Source organism: Lampris incognitus, chromosome 1 (assembly GCF_029633865.1).
Source record: "Lampris incognitus isolate fLamInc1 chromosome 1, fLamInc1.hap2, whole genome shotgun sequence".
In the NCBI taxonomy this organism is placed as follows: Eukaryota; Metazoa; Chordata; class Actinopteri; order Lampriformes; family Lampridae; genus Lampris; species Lampris incognitus.
The window spans coordinates 128010768-128029515 of NC_079211.1; the positions used below are offsets into that span (position 1 = coordinate 128010768).

General features: G+C 40.5%; 1 protein-coding gene across 2 annotated transcripts; it reads left to right on the forward strand.

The window, feature by feature from the left end:
- Nucleotides 1-305: 305 nt before the first annotated feature.
- Nucleotides 306-18666, forward strand: araf (A-Raf proto-oncogene, serine/threonine kinase). Of its 2 annotated transcripts, XR_008810734.1 has the most exons (17): nucleotides 306-325; nucleotides 1613-1827; nucleotides 3686-3789; nucleotides 6716-6818; nucleotides 7149-7303; nucleotides 7443-7547; nucleotides 7688-7832; nucleotides 7946-7973; nucleotides 8095-8225; nucleotides 8320-8522; nucleotides 9370-9546; nucleotides 10465-10511; nucleotides 11404-11522; nucleotides 12300-12431; nucleotides 13742-13876; nucleotides 14262-17495; nucleotides 18005-18666. XR_008810734.1 is itself a non-coding variant. In XM_056286368.1 (16 exons), exons 2-16 carry the CDS (start codon nucleotides 1717-1719, stop codon nucleotides 14400-14402), a joined length of 1836 nt encoding a protein of 611 aa, XP_056142343.1. In that variant the 5' UTR covers nucleotides 306-325; nucleotides 1613-1716; the 3' UTR covers nucleotides 14403-18666. The 2 variants fall into 2 exon arrangements, 1 of the variants encoding a protein (XP_056142343.1); XM_056286368.1 differs by having other exon boundaries at nucleotides 14262-18666.
- The last annotated feature ends 82 nt before the right edge of the window (nucleotides 18667-18748 follow it).

Genomic DNA, 18748 nt, shown 5'->3' on the forward strand with positions numbered 1-18748 from the left:
ATCACAAAAATATGGCTATTGTAGCTACAACGTAACATGGTGACAGCAATGTTTACTCTTACCGCCAACCCATTAAAAGTATTGCTTTAATATTGTCCAATCAGAGGGCGTGTTTAGGAGAATAATCCAATGAGAGACACGTAATGTTGCCCAATCAAATGATCTAATTAGGAGAATAACCCAATGAAAGACGCTTAATGTTGACCAATGAGAGGGTGTAAAAAAATTATCCAATGAGGGACGGGCGTTGTGGAGGTTTTCCGCTTTCCCAGAAATTCTTGACAGATCCGACTTCAGATGGAGCGAGTCAAGATGGCTGCCCCAGGTAAGAGTTTAATCCAAAAATAAACTGTTCAACATTTGGTTGACGGATTGTTTCATTCATTGGCTCATGAATAACGTTGTACTGCGTGTTGTGTAAGGCGTCTCATTTGAATAAGGCATTATTTTAAGCTTATTTTGACATAAGCGGTAGGTTCGTTAGCTAAGAAACTGACGCTTTGGTCACCCTCCCAGGTTAGCGAACATTAGCGGGCTAGCTTTAGCTAACTTTAGCGCCAGCCTAGAAAGCTAACTAGGTAGCCGCTGAGTAAGATAGCTTGATAATCCCTTACTACATCCAGTCTGGTGGATAAGCTAACGCTAAACGGTTGGCAAACACTGTCTCAAATCGAGGTTGGTAAACCTCTTGACGGGAATTAGAAACTGCTTGACGATTGCGTCGTCGAGAAGATATTGTCACTCTGTCCAAAGTAGTTGGTCAAGTAAGTTGAAATCTTGAAACATGACAAATATGGCCTCCTAAATCTCGAAGTGACACATTGCCCAGCGTTCAGATCCAATGCTAAGCTAATGTAGCCAACGTTATGTAAATCAGAATCACACTAGTTAGAAAACAAGTTTCCAGAGTTGAAGCTTTCGTTGTCACCACGATTATCCTACGTTGGACTTAATCCTGACGGTTTTTTAAAGAATCAAAGTAGTGTTTGTCAATTATTTAACTGTTGGTGGTCGCTGTTCTGCATTCAGACGTGGAGTGCTTTATTCAAAAGCACTCCGCTTCTTTTCAATTTGTCATTTGTCAGCAGAAACTCATATCTACTATGAAGTGGACTTGGCTCTGCTTTACCTTTTCTTTTATCGATACATGACTCACTGCAATTATGAATGTCTATTCCATAGGAATGGCAGCCTTCCGTGCTGGTTGTAAAAATGTGACATAACTTGAAGTGACTTTACTGTAGAAAATCTTAGAGATCATCATGTTATGTCATCAGTAGTTGTTGGGTTATTTCAGTAGATTTATATCACTACATAATCATCAAATCTACTGTCAAGGTATTAGGAATAACAAACAAGTTTACTAGAGTAGTTTATGAGATAATTTACTGTTGCATTGTATGACAATCATTTTTCATTCATTATATGAAGGATTTGGGTGGCCTTAGTGAAGGTTTCAGACAATGATAAATAGCCTCATTATATATTATCTTTCCATTGAAGTATTATTTCAGTCAGTACTGCTATTAGTATTATTCAACTCAATATTGTTGTATCCTTGTATAGCTCAGTACTATATCTTGTGTCCTATTGAAGTCTTGTGTTTTTGTAGGTTCGAGGTAAAGGGTTGATTCTCCCAGATCTCCAGTGCATGAGGCTCTTCTGAGTTTGACGTGACTTAGTGTTCCCCCCCCTCAGCATCTCCTTCCCCTTACCATGTCCTCCACCTCCTCCTCCTGCTCTTCTTCGGGAGAGACCAGTCCAGAGGATGTTCCCCGAGGTGGAGGTACCATCCGAGTCTACCTCCCCAACAAACAGAGGACAGTGGTAAGATACTTGGCTAAATTTCACACTTCGTAAAGGTGGATTTTGGCAATGTAATCCTACACTAGCTGGAAAAAGAAGCCATAGTCTGTGGAAAGTCTGGAACAAAGGTATGGACCCATGTGTCATCGAAAGCCATATGTATGTAGGTTTTCATAACAGCTGGCCTCCATACCTAGTGATTTCACTGATTAGCCTACCTTCAACCAACGAGGAAGGACGAATCGGGGAAATCGCTCTTGTTAAGTCCAGTCGGAATCAAAATCAGCATGGCTCTCCATGGCATGTGGTTCCTTACCCATGCTCTAGAATAACATAATGAATGTAGATATATGATATACTGTAGCTTTGTTAATCAGTTATTCATATCAACTATGAAAGAGTTAATTTTTCAAACGTTCATATTTGTTAGTGTAATTGGCCTCAAAAACGCGTTAAATTTCACAACTCAAATGAGTAAGCTAGAGGATAGTTGGTGTTATGTTACCCAGATGGTGCCTGTCTCTAGCTCTCCTTCCATTCTGTCTTATCGTTCCTGTGAAACAATAATTTCAGCTTTTTCATTTGCTAAGAAATAACTTAGAATTTGCCCTTATTTTAACATGCCTCAACGTCATATTTATTTGTCATGTGTTGTTGCATTAATTAAGCATGTGAACTAAGCGTTGCCCTCATGTTTTATTCACAACTATTGTATGGCACCATTCTAAACACCTGTTGCTGCCATGGCTAGGGCCGTGCTACAAAGCTGACTGTGAAAAGATTTGCCATAATAAACTCATCAACCGGTGTGCAGATTGTTTTTGCTTGTTTTGTTATGGGGCACCCAGCTGACAAAAAAAATGAAATTTTGGCATCATATAATTGATGAGATTTTAAAGCCTCACAGCCTTCCCAATGTCACTGAAATGGAAATTCTACTACAGAACAGAACCAAAGCCAACTTGAAGGAGGAAACACTTTTTTTTAATATATATCCACACTTCCTTTATTTTATCTTATTTCTTACTTCATACTCAACTGTCATCGACTGCTGCCAGACTTGGCTCAAATAAATTGTCAACCATCTCACACTATGAGGGTACATTAAAGACAATCTGAAATGAAAATTGACTTCTTTACCTCGTTGGCTCATTTCCCAGGTTATTATCAACCTATTCAACAACTTGAGCCAAAGCTTATTTTGCATCAAAATCTAATCACGTCCTCAGAAACAGCCACATTTCTTTGACTGTGTCACCATTTCCAGGTGGGTGGGTGAGCAAGCAACATTCCAACCATTAATAGCAAATGTTTTGCACAATCCAATCAAGTCCTGAAGGATCAAATTTCATCCCTTCCTTTGTTTATTTTCCCCACCCCAATATCCTATTTTACTTGGAAATACATCATATTATGGAAGCAAGATATGTTCAGAATGCCATTTCACGTTGTCTTTAAGACTTACCTAAATTTGAGTTGCAAAAGTCTAACATTTATGACATATTTGTGATGGTACCAACTGGATTTGGAGACAAGCGTTTAAGAGCATTAACCTTCATGCGCTATTAGATAGTCAGTGCCGACTGTCCACTGCAACCACACAACCTACTGAAAACTTGGGCCAATCTTGAAAGTCAGATTATTGCTAAATAATGGCTTTAATTTCCCTAAAAGTTGCATAGTTTCCCCCAGCCTAAGGGAACATTAATTCAGTTTTAGATGTCTTTATTTTATTCTATCCATATTTCTATTCCATCTGATAGTATGATGCATTTGGTCAGTAAACTCAAGAATGGGTGTCCTTGCTGGTATTGTTTTAGAACGCTATTGAATGTCATCTCAGTGTCACACGCCTTCAAATATTGTTTCATGTTTTTAGGTGAATGTTCGCCCAGGACAGACTGTGCATGACAGTCTAGATAAAGCTCTAAAAGTGAGAGGCCTGAGCCAGGACTGTTGTGCTGTCTTTCGCCTCTTAGAAGGGTAAGATAGCATCATTGTCTACTGAATCTTCACTCAGTCAAGTTATAACCCTGTGCTCACACCAAAAGCATCAAGAGCGCCCACGGTTGCTCTGAAAGCTAGCTGCTTGCTGTCAACCCTGCACTAGTCATTGCTATGGGGTGGGATGTTCAAGCTGTGCTGCAGACATCAAATTTAGTTGTTTCCAATAGCCTATCGAGGCTGTAGCAGAGATGTTACTGTGGGAAGAAATCATTAACTGCAATTAATTGCTGTGTTACCATATCATTGTTAATTTGCATAGTTAATTTCAACTTCAAATCATTGTCCTAGACGCTGGCGTCATGCTACTTGCTGCTGCCATGACAACGGCTGCTTGTTGGCATGTCTCACTGAAAATGAATGACTGCCAGCGGCTTTTGTCACTCATGACTTTTGTTGTGAGTGCAGGGTAATGGGTTGCATTTTGCATAAAATACATTCACATGACTTAATTACTTGAATTAATTACTTAATGACTTAATTACAGGGAGTAAAGTAATTGGTTAAAGGCAATATTTTGATTAAAGAATGAATATGGGGGGGCGTCCGGGTAGCGTAGCGGTCTATTCCATTGCCTACCAACATGGGGATCACCTGTTTGAATCCCCGTGTTACCTCCGGCTTGGTCGGGCATCCATACAGACACAGTTGGCCGTGTCTGTGGATGTGAAGCCGGGTGTGGGTACGTGTCCTGGGCATTGCACTAGCGCTTCCTCTGGTCGGTCGGGGCGCCTCTTTGGGGGGGAGGGGGATCTGGGGGGAATAACGTGAGCCTCCCACGCGCTACGTCCCCCTGGCGAAACTCCTCACTGTCAGGTGAAAAGAGGCGACTGACGACTCCACATATATCAGAGGAGACGTGGTCGCCTGCAGCCCTCCCCGGATTGGCAGAGGGAGTGGAGCAGCGACCGGGATGGCTTGGAAGAGTGGAGTAATTGGCTGAGTACAACTGGGGAGAAAAGGGGGAGGGGGGTTGAACATGGTTTGAAATAACCCAATTTTGCTTAACCTTGTGTGCATTGCTTCGTTGAATAATGGGTCTATCATCTCTTCCAAGACTCCTGTTGGTACTACCTGTGGCATTTATTTAACAGTCCTCAAGCAAGTCTGATTTTATTTTTCTCTGTATGTCTTTGTAAGTTTTATAATTTTTGTATTATATATTGCTGAAAACAATAAGATGTGAATTCCTGTCTGCCATCCTGTCTGAAAGTTAACTGTTAGCCACTAAACTAGACCTGGTCTAGATCACCAAATATCAACAATATTTGGTGAACAATGTGACATTGATCCTTGGCAAAGGATGATTGTCCTCTGATCTGGGAGAAATAATTGATGCAAATTATTAAGATACGATTTATCTTGGTGACATCCTGCTTGCATAAGTGGTGCTTGGCACTTGCTTTTTTTTTTTTTTTTTTTAATTCTCATTGTGCCACTTTATAGTCTGACATTCAGTTATTCCCCAAAATAACAAGTGACCATTTACAACTGACCATATATCAAGTAGTTTCGATTTTATAAACAAATCACATTCTTGCTACAGTGCCACCTTGATAACAATCAATCTGCTAAGGTTATCTGTTTGTTGTTCAGTTTCTGATATGGTGCAAATATCACCCTGGTTCTCAGGTCCATGATATCATTTTTAGGATATCGCTCAGCTCTACATCAAACTTGGTATCAGCATCGTAATCGGTTGTTTCCCAGTATGCCCTGTCGGTGTCCATGATTCAGACAGTTGAATGACGTCATCGTTTTTTTCTAAAAGCTTTTCCAAAGAAGGGTAAAGACAAATTGAGAGAGGCATATAATTAAAATAATCACTGTCTGGTGACGGTTCACAAAAACACAAAAAAATAGTACAAGCAGACTCATAAAGCTTGAAAAAAAAACCCAGGGGCCATAGTTGGATATGCTTACTCCAATTTCAATCATATCAGTAAAACCAGATAAAGTCTTTTACATGTTTCTTAAGTCAGACTAATGCCTTTATTGATTTATACTGGGTTATACATTTGTAAGTAAACATGCTCATTGACTTTAAGGAATTTGGGCAAGATACAACAGTAAGAACTGCTGTCACTGGGCCATAAATTTAGTGAAGCTTAGATCCGTATACCTGACTGAACTTTTTTTCCTCCTAATACAAAGTTTGCCATTTTCTTTTTAAGAGGATACAAATTATAAGCCATGTATCAGTGGTGTAGTTCTAAATCTAGTTTGGAGATACAGCTTCATTGAAAAAAAAAGTATAATTCAATCCTGCTAACCTGCAGAATGTCAAAACATATTTTTCTTCATATGGAAAAACAGGTAATGGAGAAATAATGCAAGTTATGTTGTGATGTGAGTGCGCTGGAGATGATGCAAAAATTATTTCTAACAAAGGACTTTGGACCAAAAGATCTTCTAACAGTGAAGATGGCAACAATTGCAAATCACATGTGCATATGTTTAATATTTATTGTACAATAAATAGTCTGTGTCAGAAGGTTCCTATGGAGATCTACAAAATATTTAAAAGCAAAGAGAATAGCCTAAATTAGATCATTTCTAGATTTATAACATTTATTAAGCATAGAAATAACATACAAACTGATCAAAATATTGCTACATCCCTGTAGATGTCATACATTTCATTAAACGTATTAATGTTATGACTCATAATATAGCATTGTGATGTTTGTGGATCTTTAGCATTATTCAAAGAAGTGAAGTGGTCTTATTCAGAAGTGTAATTAATCAGTCATGTTACCTGGGTGCTGTTGGTATCAAAATCAGTCAAAGAGGTTCTGTCAAGAAATAAAGGCTTCGGAAAAGTTTGATCCTTTGAACTGAAATTGTAAAGGCACCCTGTTTTTTCCTGTCAATGTTCCTTCTTGTTGTTTGCATTGACCTCCAGTCGTAAGAGGCTTACCGAGTGGGACACTGATATCACTCCCCTGGTAGGAGAGGAGCTGCTGGTTGAGGTCCTGGACGATGTCCCACTCACCATGCACAACTTTGTAAGTAGCTGCATATGAATGTATCCTGTTTTCATTTGTATCTCATTGCACTTGGAAGACTTAAACTTCAAGAATGTGAACTTTTAAATAATTAAATTTCCAATGGGTTGTAGTTTTTTTTAATTGTCTTTGCTTCTCTTTTTATTATCCTTTGAGTTGTGGCTTTAATGAGCTGCTAAAACTGCATAAACTTAGAATTCAGTGAAACATGTAGATAGTTGCAATGGAACAAAATATACCATGCTTTGTAGCTTCTATACGCGATTTTGAGCTTTGACATTCTATTATGTTGGTTAAGAAGTGAACGCTGTGACCCGTCTCTGTTTGCAGGTACGGAAAACCTTCTTCAAACTGGCTTACTGTGACTTTTGCCACAAGTTCCTCTTTAATGGCTTTAGATGTCAGACATGTGGCTACAAATTTCACCAGCATTGCAGCAGCAAGGTGCCCACTGTGTGCCTGGATATGGATACTGTGACCAAACGGTGACTATGGCACTAAGTGCTCAGCCCTATATGACAAAGCTGTCATGTTTTTATATGTCATCCCCTTCTTCATCATGTCTCTCATGTCCTTGTCTGATAATTGTTCCATGTATTTTCCTTTGATGTGTGCACTGACCAGGTGTGTGCCCAATACCTGTACAGATGAGTACCCACAGATATCTATACTATTGCCAGATAATTCCATATCCCAGAGTGACATAGCCTTAACCCCAGAACCTGCTGGGTAAGCACCTGTTCACAGGAACTCATAATATCAAGCTCATATGTGTGTTTCGTATTGACAACCTCACTATGGTCCAAATCTCTGAAATTTATATGCAAGTACACCTGTATCTAATCTGCTCTTGACTGCATGTACCTCAGGATGGGACTATTGTCCCCGACGTCGGCTTTCCGTTTCCCCATGCCTGGTGGAGAAGGCCAATCCCTACAAAGGCATCGTTCCACCTCAACTCCTAACGTTCACATGGTCAGCACAGTGGGTCTTGCTGGTGCCAGCATCATAGAGGTCAGTTAGACAGCACAAGTCAGTTCATTCAACTTGTACCTCTGTGTTCTTATTTATCTGTATGTGGGTTGCAAGAACAAAAGAAGATATTCGCGTTGCTTTTCTCTTTATAGGAAGCACTTAAAATCAACAACACAATGGGTATGTATTTTGATTTAGTTTCTTCCTTCCTTCACAGAATAGGCCCATCTTTATGTGTACAATATCTGGTCATATTGGCCTTTTGAGATCATTATTTTGTGTTGCTCTCTTATTCCCACAGGTCCTGAGCCCTCACCAAAGCCCTCCACTAGCCCACCATCCTCTCTGGGCTCTCCAGGAAGGAGACCTCCTAAGTCCCCCTCAGAACACAAGGAGCGCAAGCCCTCTTCATCTGATGATAAAAAGAAAGTGGTATGTATCTGGAAAACAATTCTTATCCTTTGACCTTGTCAACCAAACCACAGGTGTCTCTAGTGTGGCGTCATGTGCACGTGTTTTGTTTCAGCACCGCGGGGGCTACAGAGACTCTAGTTATTACTGGGAGGTACACTCTCGAGAGGTCAGCATCCAGAAGAGGATAGGGGCTGGCTCCTTTGGAACTGTCTTCAAGGGCAAGTGGCATGGAGATGTAGCCATCAAGATCCTCAAAGTAACCGAGCCAACGCCTGAGCAACTGCAGGCCTTTAAGAATGAAATGCAGGTCTTGCGGTGAGTGATTGCTGCCTTTCCTGCAAATGACTGTGTGTGTGTGTGTGTGTGTGTGTGTGTGTGTGTGTGTGTGTGTGTGTGTGTGTGTGTGTGTGTGTGTGTGTGTGTGTGTGTGTGCATGCGTGCGTGCGCAAAAAATGTTTTTCTGCTTAACTGATATTTCCAAAGGAATAAATAATGTGATCATAAAGTGTTCAGTTTGTTATATCAAGCCCAGCATTATAATCTTGGTTAATGTCTTGATGCATGCCCAATAATCCAGGTAAGGAAATCACAGCAAGTTAAATCATTTCATCTGGACATGTTTATTGGGAGAAAGGTTTCACCACTCATCTAAGTGACTTCTTCAGTCTCAGCTGACTGTCATGTGAGCGGCACGGTAGCACAGTGGTTAGCGCTGTCGCCTCACAGCAAGAAGGTCCTGGGTTCGAGCCCCGAGGTTGTCCAACCTGGGGGGCATTCCAGGTCGTCCTCTGTGTGGAGTTTGTATGTTATCCCCGTGTCTGCGGTGGGTTTTCTCTGGGTGCTCCGGTTGCCCCCACCATCAAAAGAAACCAGCATTTTAGGGTTTATACTCCTGTCTGTCCCCCTGACCAAGGCATGGGAAAAGAACTGGAGTTGGTCCCCGGGCGCAGCATGAAGGCGGCAGCCCACTGCTCCTAGCTACACAGATCACAGCTAGGATAGGTTAATTTGCAGTAACTGAATTTCCCCAAGGAGATTAATAAAGGGAACTTAATTATAATTAATTAAACGTTGTGTCCAGATGAACTGATTGAGCTTTCTGTGATAATCTTGGTTATGGTTCTGATGGATTTTTTTTTCTTTCTCCTCTCATCCTCTGCAGGAAGACCCGCCATGTTAACATTCTGCTGTTCATGGGCTTTATGACTAAGCCCAACTTTGCTATAATTACACAATGGTGTGAGGGTAGCAGTCTATACCGCCATCTGCATGTCACAGAGACCAAGTTTGACACCATGCGCCGCATTGATGTGGCCCGGCAGACCGCACAGGGCATGGAGTAAGGCCTACTTTTTGGACATTAGTTTAGCTTGTACAGAAATTACAGATTCAACAGTACAACTTTTTGCTGTGCATGCCCATTACAAGCGTAAAAATACAGATTAGAACTAGAAGAGTGCACTCAGTAGAGTCCACATGTATCCACCCTTCTCTGGTGCTTGTATCCCCCCTTCTCTGGACTTTGCGACAAACCACCCCTTTTTTTGCTTACAGAGAGAAGTGGAGATATGGAGGCACTGCCTGCTTATTTCCCCTTCTCCAGTACTCGGACTTAGTCGAAAAACCAGCTGAGGAGTTAGCGCTCAATTGCGGTATAAAACAGGTTTTCAGAGGTTTTGAATTACTGCTACCACAAGAGGTCCTTGATCATACAGTCATAACTGCACAAAAATTATTAGGCTGGCAGGCCCAGTAGTATGTGAAATTGGCAGCGGACAGATATATGCGCAAAGGAAAAAGTGTTTTTCCTGCCATTATAAGACTTTTGCTCTGTGAATTGAACAGGAAGTATGAAAAAAATTTTTTTTAATATGCAGCGCTCAAGCTAAAAAAAAAAAATCTACCTAAGAATGCAGCCAAGTCTAATAGAAACTATATGAACTTGAGAGAAGAGTGCCTTTTTGAGGCAAAGGACTAGTTATTCGGGTTAATAATTATTGAACTTTCAAGTTCCTGTTTCACCTCACGTTTCTGTTGGCTTAGCCTCAGCACACCTCACAGAACTTGCTGATATGGTAAGTGTTGGAGACAGCTGTTTTTTTTGTTTTGTTTTTTTACCACTACAATAATGCCTCAGAGGAAAGCTAATACTGAATACTTTTTTTTGCTGTAATTTCCTAAATATATGAAGGATGTTATAAATGTACTGTCTCCACTCTTATAGTAACAAAAAATTATTTGTTTTTTTGCTTTTCAGTTATCTTCATGCAAAAAACATAATTCACCGAGATTTGAAATCAAACAGTATCCTTTTTTGCCCAGTGGTAACTTGGTGTTATTCCTTGCCATCTTTTTGTTTGTCCTTTATATAGGCCTTTTGCTGTTAGTCCAAACCCTGAAAACTAGGCTATTGTCAGTGCTTCTCATAGCACATTTTTAATCCTTTCTACAACATGTGAGATTGTCTTATCAGTTGTCTTTTGTCCCTGCCGCATGTGGTAATTACCTGTCTAAAAAGGTTTCATTTTGGTAGCTGGATGAGGCAGCACTAACTTACTGGGTTTGGGGTTACCCTAATCTACCCTCAGCATCCTATAGTATAGTATAGTAGTAGTTCTTGTGGTCTTATCCAGTCACAGGCCTGTGAACACAAATGTAGAAAAGTTATGTGGGCATTCAACTGATAATCTGGCTGTCTTATTTTGTCACTATATTTATATCTATTGTATCCTTGCCATTTTAAAAGACATGTCCCTTACTGTTTGCAATCTCAAAAGCTTTCTAATTTATGTATTGGATGCCAACTGAAATTCACTGCAGAAGCATTGATTTCCTTCTTTCCTGGCTAGTAAGAGGTCTCTTGATTTGGGTTGCTGTCTGAAGACCTGGGCAAGATTGCCAACCATTATTACTCTCATTATCTGTTTGTCAATATCATAGATCTCACATCTGGGGTAAATGTCAAAATGTTTTAATCTGAAGTTATTGTATATGACTCATGAATTGTATTCCTTGGTCTTATTATTCTTATGTTATGAGACAACATGCTGTAATTAGAAGTTCAGGATTTCAACATTTGTTTATGTAATAAGACTCCCATCAGTTTTTATCTAAGACGTATGCTCTTGCTCCTGTTCACATCCATGAATATGCATGTGAGCTACCTGTGTTCACATTTCCTAAGCTTTTCTGCCAGACATATTTCTCCATGAGGGCTGGACTGTAAAAATTGGTGACTTTGGCCTCGCCACAGTAAAGTCTCGATGGAGTGGCTCTCAACAAGTAGAACAGCCCAGCGGGTCTATTCTTTGGATGGTAAAGGCCTAATTTATTGATAGAATTTTGTTGAAGTGAGAAATCATCCACTTGAAAATCTTATTGGTAGACTTATTTACCTTTACAGCCTGACAATAAAACCTCTTGAGGAAAATTAATTGGGGGTAAACAGAAGTCAAAGAAAAAACAAATGCATTATCCTCCATGAATAATGCCCTAGATTTTAAAAATGGATTTTAAATGAATCCTTTGGGGATAGGTGAGTGGGAGTCTGTAACTTTAAAAAATCAGAATGGTAGGAAATCTAGTGTTGTGCAAAAAGCTTGCCGTACAGCAAACTTTATGTTGTTTAGCCTTGTAATTGCTGGGGATGGGTTTGCTAGACATTGAAAGCAGTGGACTTAATTGCCTTGTTAAATTGTGCCTTAAGATCTTTGTTACCAAATGCTCATTGTACATTTGAATTCCATGGTGCTATATTCCCAACAAATACATATTCATTGTCCCAGAAAGTGCGACACAAAGTATGTTTTTTTTTTAAGTTTTATTATTTCATTAAGGCAACACAGACCGCTTAGTTTCAAACCTCAAGGTTTATAGTAGTTAATGGACCTAGCCAGCCTTGAATGATTAATCTGTCTGAAGTATGAAACACTCTGCTACCTCTAAATAATCATCTCTGATAGGTGTGGTCTTGCTTCAACCATTTACTTGAGTAAACATTGGGACAAGTTGTAATGACAGCTAGCATGTACCGAAAGGTAATCAATTAATTCTTTTTTTTCCCTTTCTCTCGCTCTCGCTCTCTCTCTCCAGGCCCCCGAGGTGATCCGGATGCAGGATAGCAACCCCTACACATTCCAGTCTGATGTCTACGGCTACGGAATCGTGCTATTCGAGCTAATGTCAGGGACCCTGCCTTACTCAAATATCAACAACAGAGACCAGGTGACATGTTTTGGTACTTGGAGCTAATGTAACACTGAAGAAGTCTAAAGGGTGCATTAGCATACATGCCAGTCATTTAGGGTGAGTAGAGTGATCCTCTGAGCCTTAATTATGATTATTAAGAGTTTAGCCAGCTCGCAAGCCTTGAAATAAACAATTACCGCACTCTTCCAAGCCGTCCTCGTCGTTGCTCCACCCCCTCTGCCGATCCGGGGAGGGCTGCAGGCTACCACATACTTCCTCTGATACATGTGGAGTCGCCAGCCACTTCTTTTCACTTGATAGTGAGGAGTTTCGCCAGGGGGACATGGCGTGTGGGAGGATCATGCTATTCCCCCGCGTTCCCCCTCCCCCCCGAGCAGGCGCCCCGAACGACCAGAGGAGGCGTTAGTGCAGCGACCAGGACACATACCCACATCCGACTTCCCACCTGCAGACACGGCCAATTGTGTCTGTTGGGACGTCCGTCCAAGCTGGAGGTAACATGGGGATTGGAACCAGTGATGCCCGTGTTGGTAAGCAATGGAATAGACCGCTACGCTACCCGGACACCCGCTACAATTTTTTTTTCGCCGGTAATTCAATGTAAAGTAACATAAGAATAATTGCCACTCTTGTGTTACTTTTTTGTTCATGCATACGGCAGTCCCAGAGACAACAGCATGTTCCACACTTTACCCATATAACACTTTAAAAGACTAAAGGATACTGATAACCGCTTGGCAGTGTCTGTGAAGATGGTCTGAGCCATTAATGCAATGCTGAGCTCCCAGTTGTTGGTTTTTTGGGGTTTTTTTTTGTTTTTTGTTTTTTTTCTCAATCTGGTCCATAATGAGAAGAAACAACAGACACACCAATGAGTTTTGGATTCGCCATCTGTTCAGTTTTCCTCACCAATCTGGTCAGAGTGAAAACTTCTCCCTACCATAACATTTAGCAGTTATTTTATCATCTTGTAATGAATTTACATCCTCTAGTTTGGAAATGAATGACAGAATATCTGCCTTCACTGGCACCAATAACATTTTTATACATTACAGCCCCCGTTGCAGCTATCAGTATTTACAGTTTTGTGTGCTTGCTCCAGCTGCTTGGATTGGCTTTTAAGGTTGTAATTGGACTGGCTACATTATTCCTAGCCTATGGATTAAGTAGATGTGCCATGCAATGTGTTCAATTTGAACAAGTTGTAAGCCTAGTCTGCCTCACAAGACTAAAAATATCAGCAGGACATCCCATGGACAACACTAGGCCGTGCCACCATTGCACTCCTAGTAATTACCTCATCCTATATATTTTTTTCTTTCCAGATCATCTTCATGGTTGGACGTGGTTACTTGTCTCCAGACCTCAGTAAGCTGTATAGTACCTCACCTAAGTCCATGAAAAGGCTTATCATTGACTGCCTGAAGTTCAAACGTGATGAGAGGCCCCTATTTCCCCAGGTGAAAGCAACCCTCAAATTGTGGCGTTTAGATTTGCCAACAGGAAAGCCAATGTGTATCGATACTCAAAGGGCATGATGGTGTATGTAATTACACAATAAGCTGAGTGTCCTAAGGTTGAAAAGTTCAAATCCCCCTTCTCCCCTCCTTCCCCAATATTTCCCTCATGATTGAGTTGGATTTGATAGTAGATCTTGCGCAGTACGATCCTGTCTAGCCCCTTCTTTTTATTTCTAACATTTTTAACTTCTGGCCTTATCATAGTTTAATATGTCCTTTGATGAACTGCTTGAACAATGTGACCTCCCTGTCCAGTTATTTGCACTTGAACACGATAATCAATCCCCCTTCTGTTTTTTGTTTTTTTTAACCAAATTATTTCTAGATCCTGGTGGCCATAGAGCAAGTCCAGGACCTGCTGCCAAAAATTGAGCGGAGTGCCTCAGAGCCCTCCCTTCACCGAGCTGTTCATGCCGAGGACCTAAACCCTCTCCTGTTCCACACCACTCGGCTCACGCCTCTCTAGGTTTCCACTGCTGCCACGAAACCACCACCACTGAGTTTAAAACAATACCATCACAACACCTAACTGGCAAAGAGGGGGCAGCGGTTTCCTTTGATTGACTGCTCCACAGCCCGGTCTCGGTGGAGATCCGCGTAGCAGGGAGCTCCCAACCAGCAGACCCCTCATCTTATGGATAACTTAAAACACCAACGCTGCAAAACTGTACCATCTGAAGTTATATAGACTTGCATTAAGTCTTAGAAATATTCCTCCTGGAACAAGCTGGGGGGAAAAATGCCATTGGTAACTGTCTCATGACAATTTGAGGAAAAAGGTTAATTTTGCTTATTTCCAGTAACACTGACCTCGGTCCAATGCTTTTCCCCCCCCCTTGTGAGAACTTAAGACTGAATATAAGATCAAATCACTTTAGATCAATATTGTTTGAGTGTACACAGTGACATACAGGTATATGTATGTACTCATGCAACCGACTTCCTGTTCGGACTCCCCTGATCAATCAGAACCAAACACGGCAACTATCCCAATCCACTGATGGCCATTGGAACTGCCCCTTCTGGTTACTCTACACAGCCCTCACATTCCAACAAATGCCTGGCAGTGGATTTCTAAAGGCTTTCTATTTCGCAGATTCCTTTTTGTTTTATCAGAATGATCTCCATGAGCCTCAGGAGAGTACAGGATAGCAGATGAAAGATTAACATTTACTTGCGACTGTGTTTTTAAGTTATTGTCGTTTTACCATGACGAAGATTTGGTTAACTTTAGTAAGATTCAGTCTTAGAATATAAAAGTTTAGTTATATTGCTGCTATACTACAGTGATATTTTTCTTTGTTAAAGCCTAGGAGACGACATACTAGGATTTGAGTACGCAGTTGTAATGTGCAAAATATGCGCAGACATACAGATTGTTTTTCTTTTTTTTTGGCAGTGAAATCTTATACTGTAGTCTGTAATGCCACAAAAGTCTTAATAGAATATTTGCAATGCTCAGCTTGTCTCTACCATTGCACCATGGAGCAGCCAGTGGTCTCCCCTCTTACACACGTACATTTTGCCATTAGCACTGTAGCTGTTGAAGGCAGTGTTAGGCTTAGGCATTAACACATAATGCGCAGCTTTGTTGTCGGATACGGTGAATAGATTGTTGGCATGGAACAGACCTCCAATCAGCTCTCTAGATTTATTTCTCCCTGATACTTTCACTTGCTGGAATTATGTGATGTGCATTGTCTGATCAGGATTGTTTTCTTTCTACCCCAGGCAATGTTCAGCACTCAGGTGAATCACTCAGCATCACTGTTCTGTGATGCTACAAGCAGTTATCAGTGGATATATAAATATTTGACACAGACAATGTACTTACTGGCTTTAGCTGGGGTGGTGAAACTGAGCTGCCTTATGAAACTGCAGGATGTGGTAAAATGATGTGACAGGTTCCATGATGGTGTCAGGTTGCTTTTCTTCTGACATGGCTTAGTCAAATTATAAGAGTCCAAAGTCAGCCAGTGAATACTAACTTACAATCATACCTGGGCACTGGAAAGGCCTTGACTTTTAGCTAACCTGTGTCCCACACTGTTGGATGACCGTATGTGCCTTGTCATGGGGGTGTTATCTGGATAGACACTACTCCCATCAAGAAAGCAATGAATCATGGGATTTAAAGTGATCACTGGGAGTTGTTAGTTTTTTGAGCGCTGTTGGGATTTATTGGTCTGATTCCATGGAAAAGTACTGCACACCAAATTTAAATCATTCCAACACAGCATTGCGGCGGCACTCCATGTTGCTGTCTCCTTTGCTTGCACTGTACCTTGGAGTTGCTTTTCTTATCAGTCTCTCTTTCATGATCTATGAAGCAACCTGATGATGTCCAAATGGAAAGGATGCTTTCATTTCTTCCCAACCTTTTAAAGTATCGGTGTGAATGTCTTGGTTTCTCTCAGTGGTTATACCATGCGGTAATTGTATGTTTTCAGCGATTTTTCTACAGAAATTGACTTTTGCTCAACTTGTCATAATGTTTGGAAACAAATTCAAGCCATATTTTATTGCAGTTTTTATATACATTTTAAATATAACTAACTTTTAACCAAGTGTGTCGGTGAAATACTTTCAACGTCAGGCGGCTAACCCTTCTACATTCCCACCTGATGGCTACAGAGCAACCACTGTCTAATATTGTCGGCCACTTGGCAGTTCCACTGGGAAAGCTGGTGGTTGAAATGCCTTGGTGTTGGTGGTTACTGAGTGTCTGGATTGTCCCAGGTTATCCTGTCATTGGAGACCTCCCATAAACAAGTTTGCTAATCCCAATTTGTAGATTATATTTTTGAATTATCGTTGCAGTAAATTGTAGAAAACAGCCTTTTCCCCCTTTTTTGAATGTTGGATGCTCCCCAGTTTTACTCTGCAGTGATCACAGCTTAGCTAGGAATGAAAGAAATCAATGTTAACAGTCACTGCTCCCTGGTGCAATCTGGAGTGAGTCTGTTTTGACAGCACTCTGATCACAATAGATATTAGAATTTTTTTATTTTATTTTATTTTTTTGTGCTACACTTGGGTATAATTATACTAACAGTAATTGTGATGGTGATTTTTAAGGTTGTGTTTCTGATGTACAGTTAGCTGGACGTGATTTTTCGTTTATACTGTATATGATGTGATTGAGGACAAACTAGTTAAGAACTGGTTGTCAGGTCAGTGGTTACTGAACAAAGATACTAGACAGCTTTTCTAAGCAGGAGATCCATGTGTTTCAGCCTAGATGTTTTTTTTTTTTTAAATGTTTTGAATATAGGGGCTGGGTTACCCTTACTGTTACTCATTCTGGTTGTTTCAATAGGTTGTGGCTCTGGGGATGAATTGGTTTTGTCTTATGGGGATGTGCGGACGAGGGTTGGGGAAGACTTCATGTTCTTTCACTTACTATTTATTGATGTCTTTTGCAGACGTTCTCACACTGCAGTCGTGGAATTTTTTTTTTTAAGGGGGGATTTAATGTTTACTGGGAGAGATTTACTCTGCAACATTTAAGTCATGGCCTGGCGCACTCTCCAACAAGAATGATGTCCTTCAAAGCACGGTACTGTCTGTCTGCTCCTCCAAATGAACTTTCTTTTCTAATACTGTCTCTTGCAGAGGCATTTGGAATGTTTTTTTGTTATTTTGTGAAAGATCTTAGCCACAAAGTAGGTGTTAAACTTGGTAGCAACATGGCAATTTAGCTCACATAGTCCTGTTATAGTGACATTTGTACTGTCTGCAAAACACAGTAGTAGGAGAGAAACTTTTTTAAAAAGAGGGCCAGTTCAACTTGAGTCTGTCCTAATGCAGTTTAAAATAAAGGACCGTTTGACTAGTCCAAAGGCTGTTGGATAAAACATATCTTTCCAAATATTGAAAAACACTTAATAGCAAAGCCATTTTTTCCAGTAAATATCCATAATGCAAGATTAGTACTGCTTTACAATAAAATACCAGGTTTACTTTGAATTGACTTTTTTTTATTTTATTTTTTTTCAATAAGCCTGTCACTTGGAGGGACTCGCTGTAGTGGAGCACTCTGTTATAAGACTTGATTTTCCTTTTCAGAGAGGACCTTGGACATTTAAGCACAGTTGAATGCATTACCTCTGCAGTTCCCAAAGAGGACAGTGTTTTGTGTTGTCATCCAGAGGAATGGGAACAAGTGCCGCAGTCAACTGGAATTCCCAGTCAAAGATGGACTCCTTCCACCGACCCAAACCACAATGCTGTCACATAGAAGATACCACTTTTTCTGCTGCCTTGGGATATTTTGCAGTGGCAGTGTAGAGGAAAAACCAGACTTATTAACACAACAGTTGTTTGTTTCAGAGAAGAAAAGAGCAAGAGAACTGCATCAGAGTAGGGTGGTGTTGTTTTTTTTTTGTCGTATCTAGGTGAATTTGCAATAATTGTGTTTATAGTTTCTGAGGTATCAGGGGTGTTCAGTTTGCAATAAATGGTGTATTCTGCTGTGTACAGTTACATTTTTTTTAATTACGAAATTGTACTTGTTTCTATTTTTTGTGTGATGGTTTCAAAAAGAACAAAATTATTTTAAAAACATAAAGGAAATCTTTAGTATTTTTTTAGGGGTTTTTTTGTCTTAAAATATTGATGATGCAGGATTTATTCTTTAAATAAAACTGTGGAATACTTATGAGAAACATCTGTCTTTCTCGGTATCTCTTTTTTTTGGGTGTTTGTTCTATTTAAAGAGGAAGAGATTGATGTCCCCACCCAAGAAAGCTGAACGATTTAAAGCGTCGACCATCGTCACTGGCCAATACACCCTGTGAAGATGAGGCTACA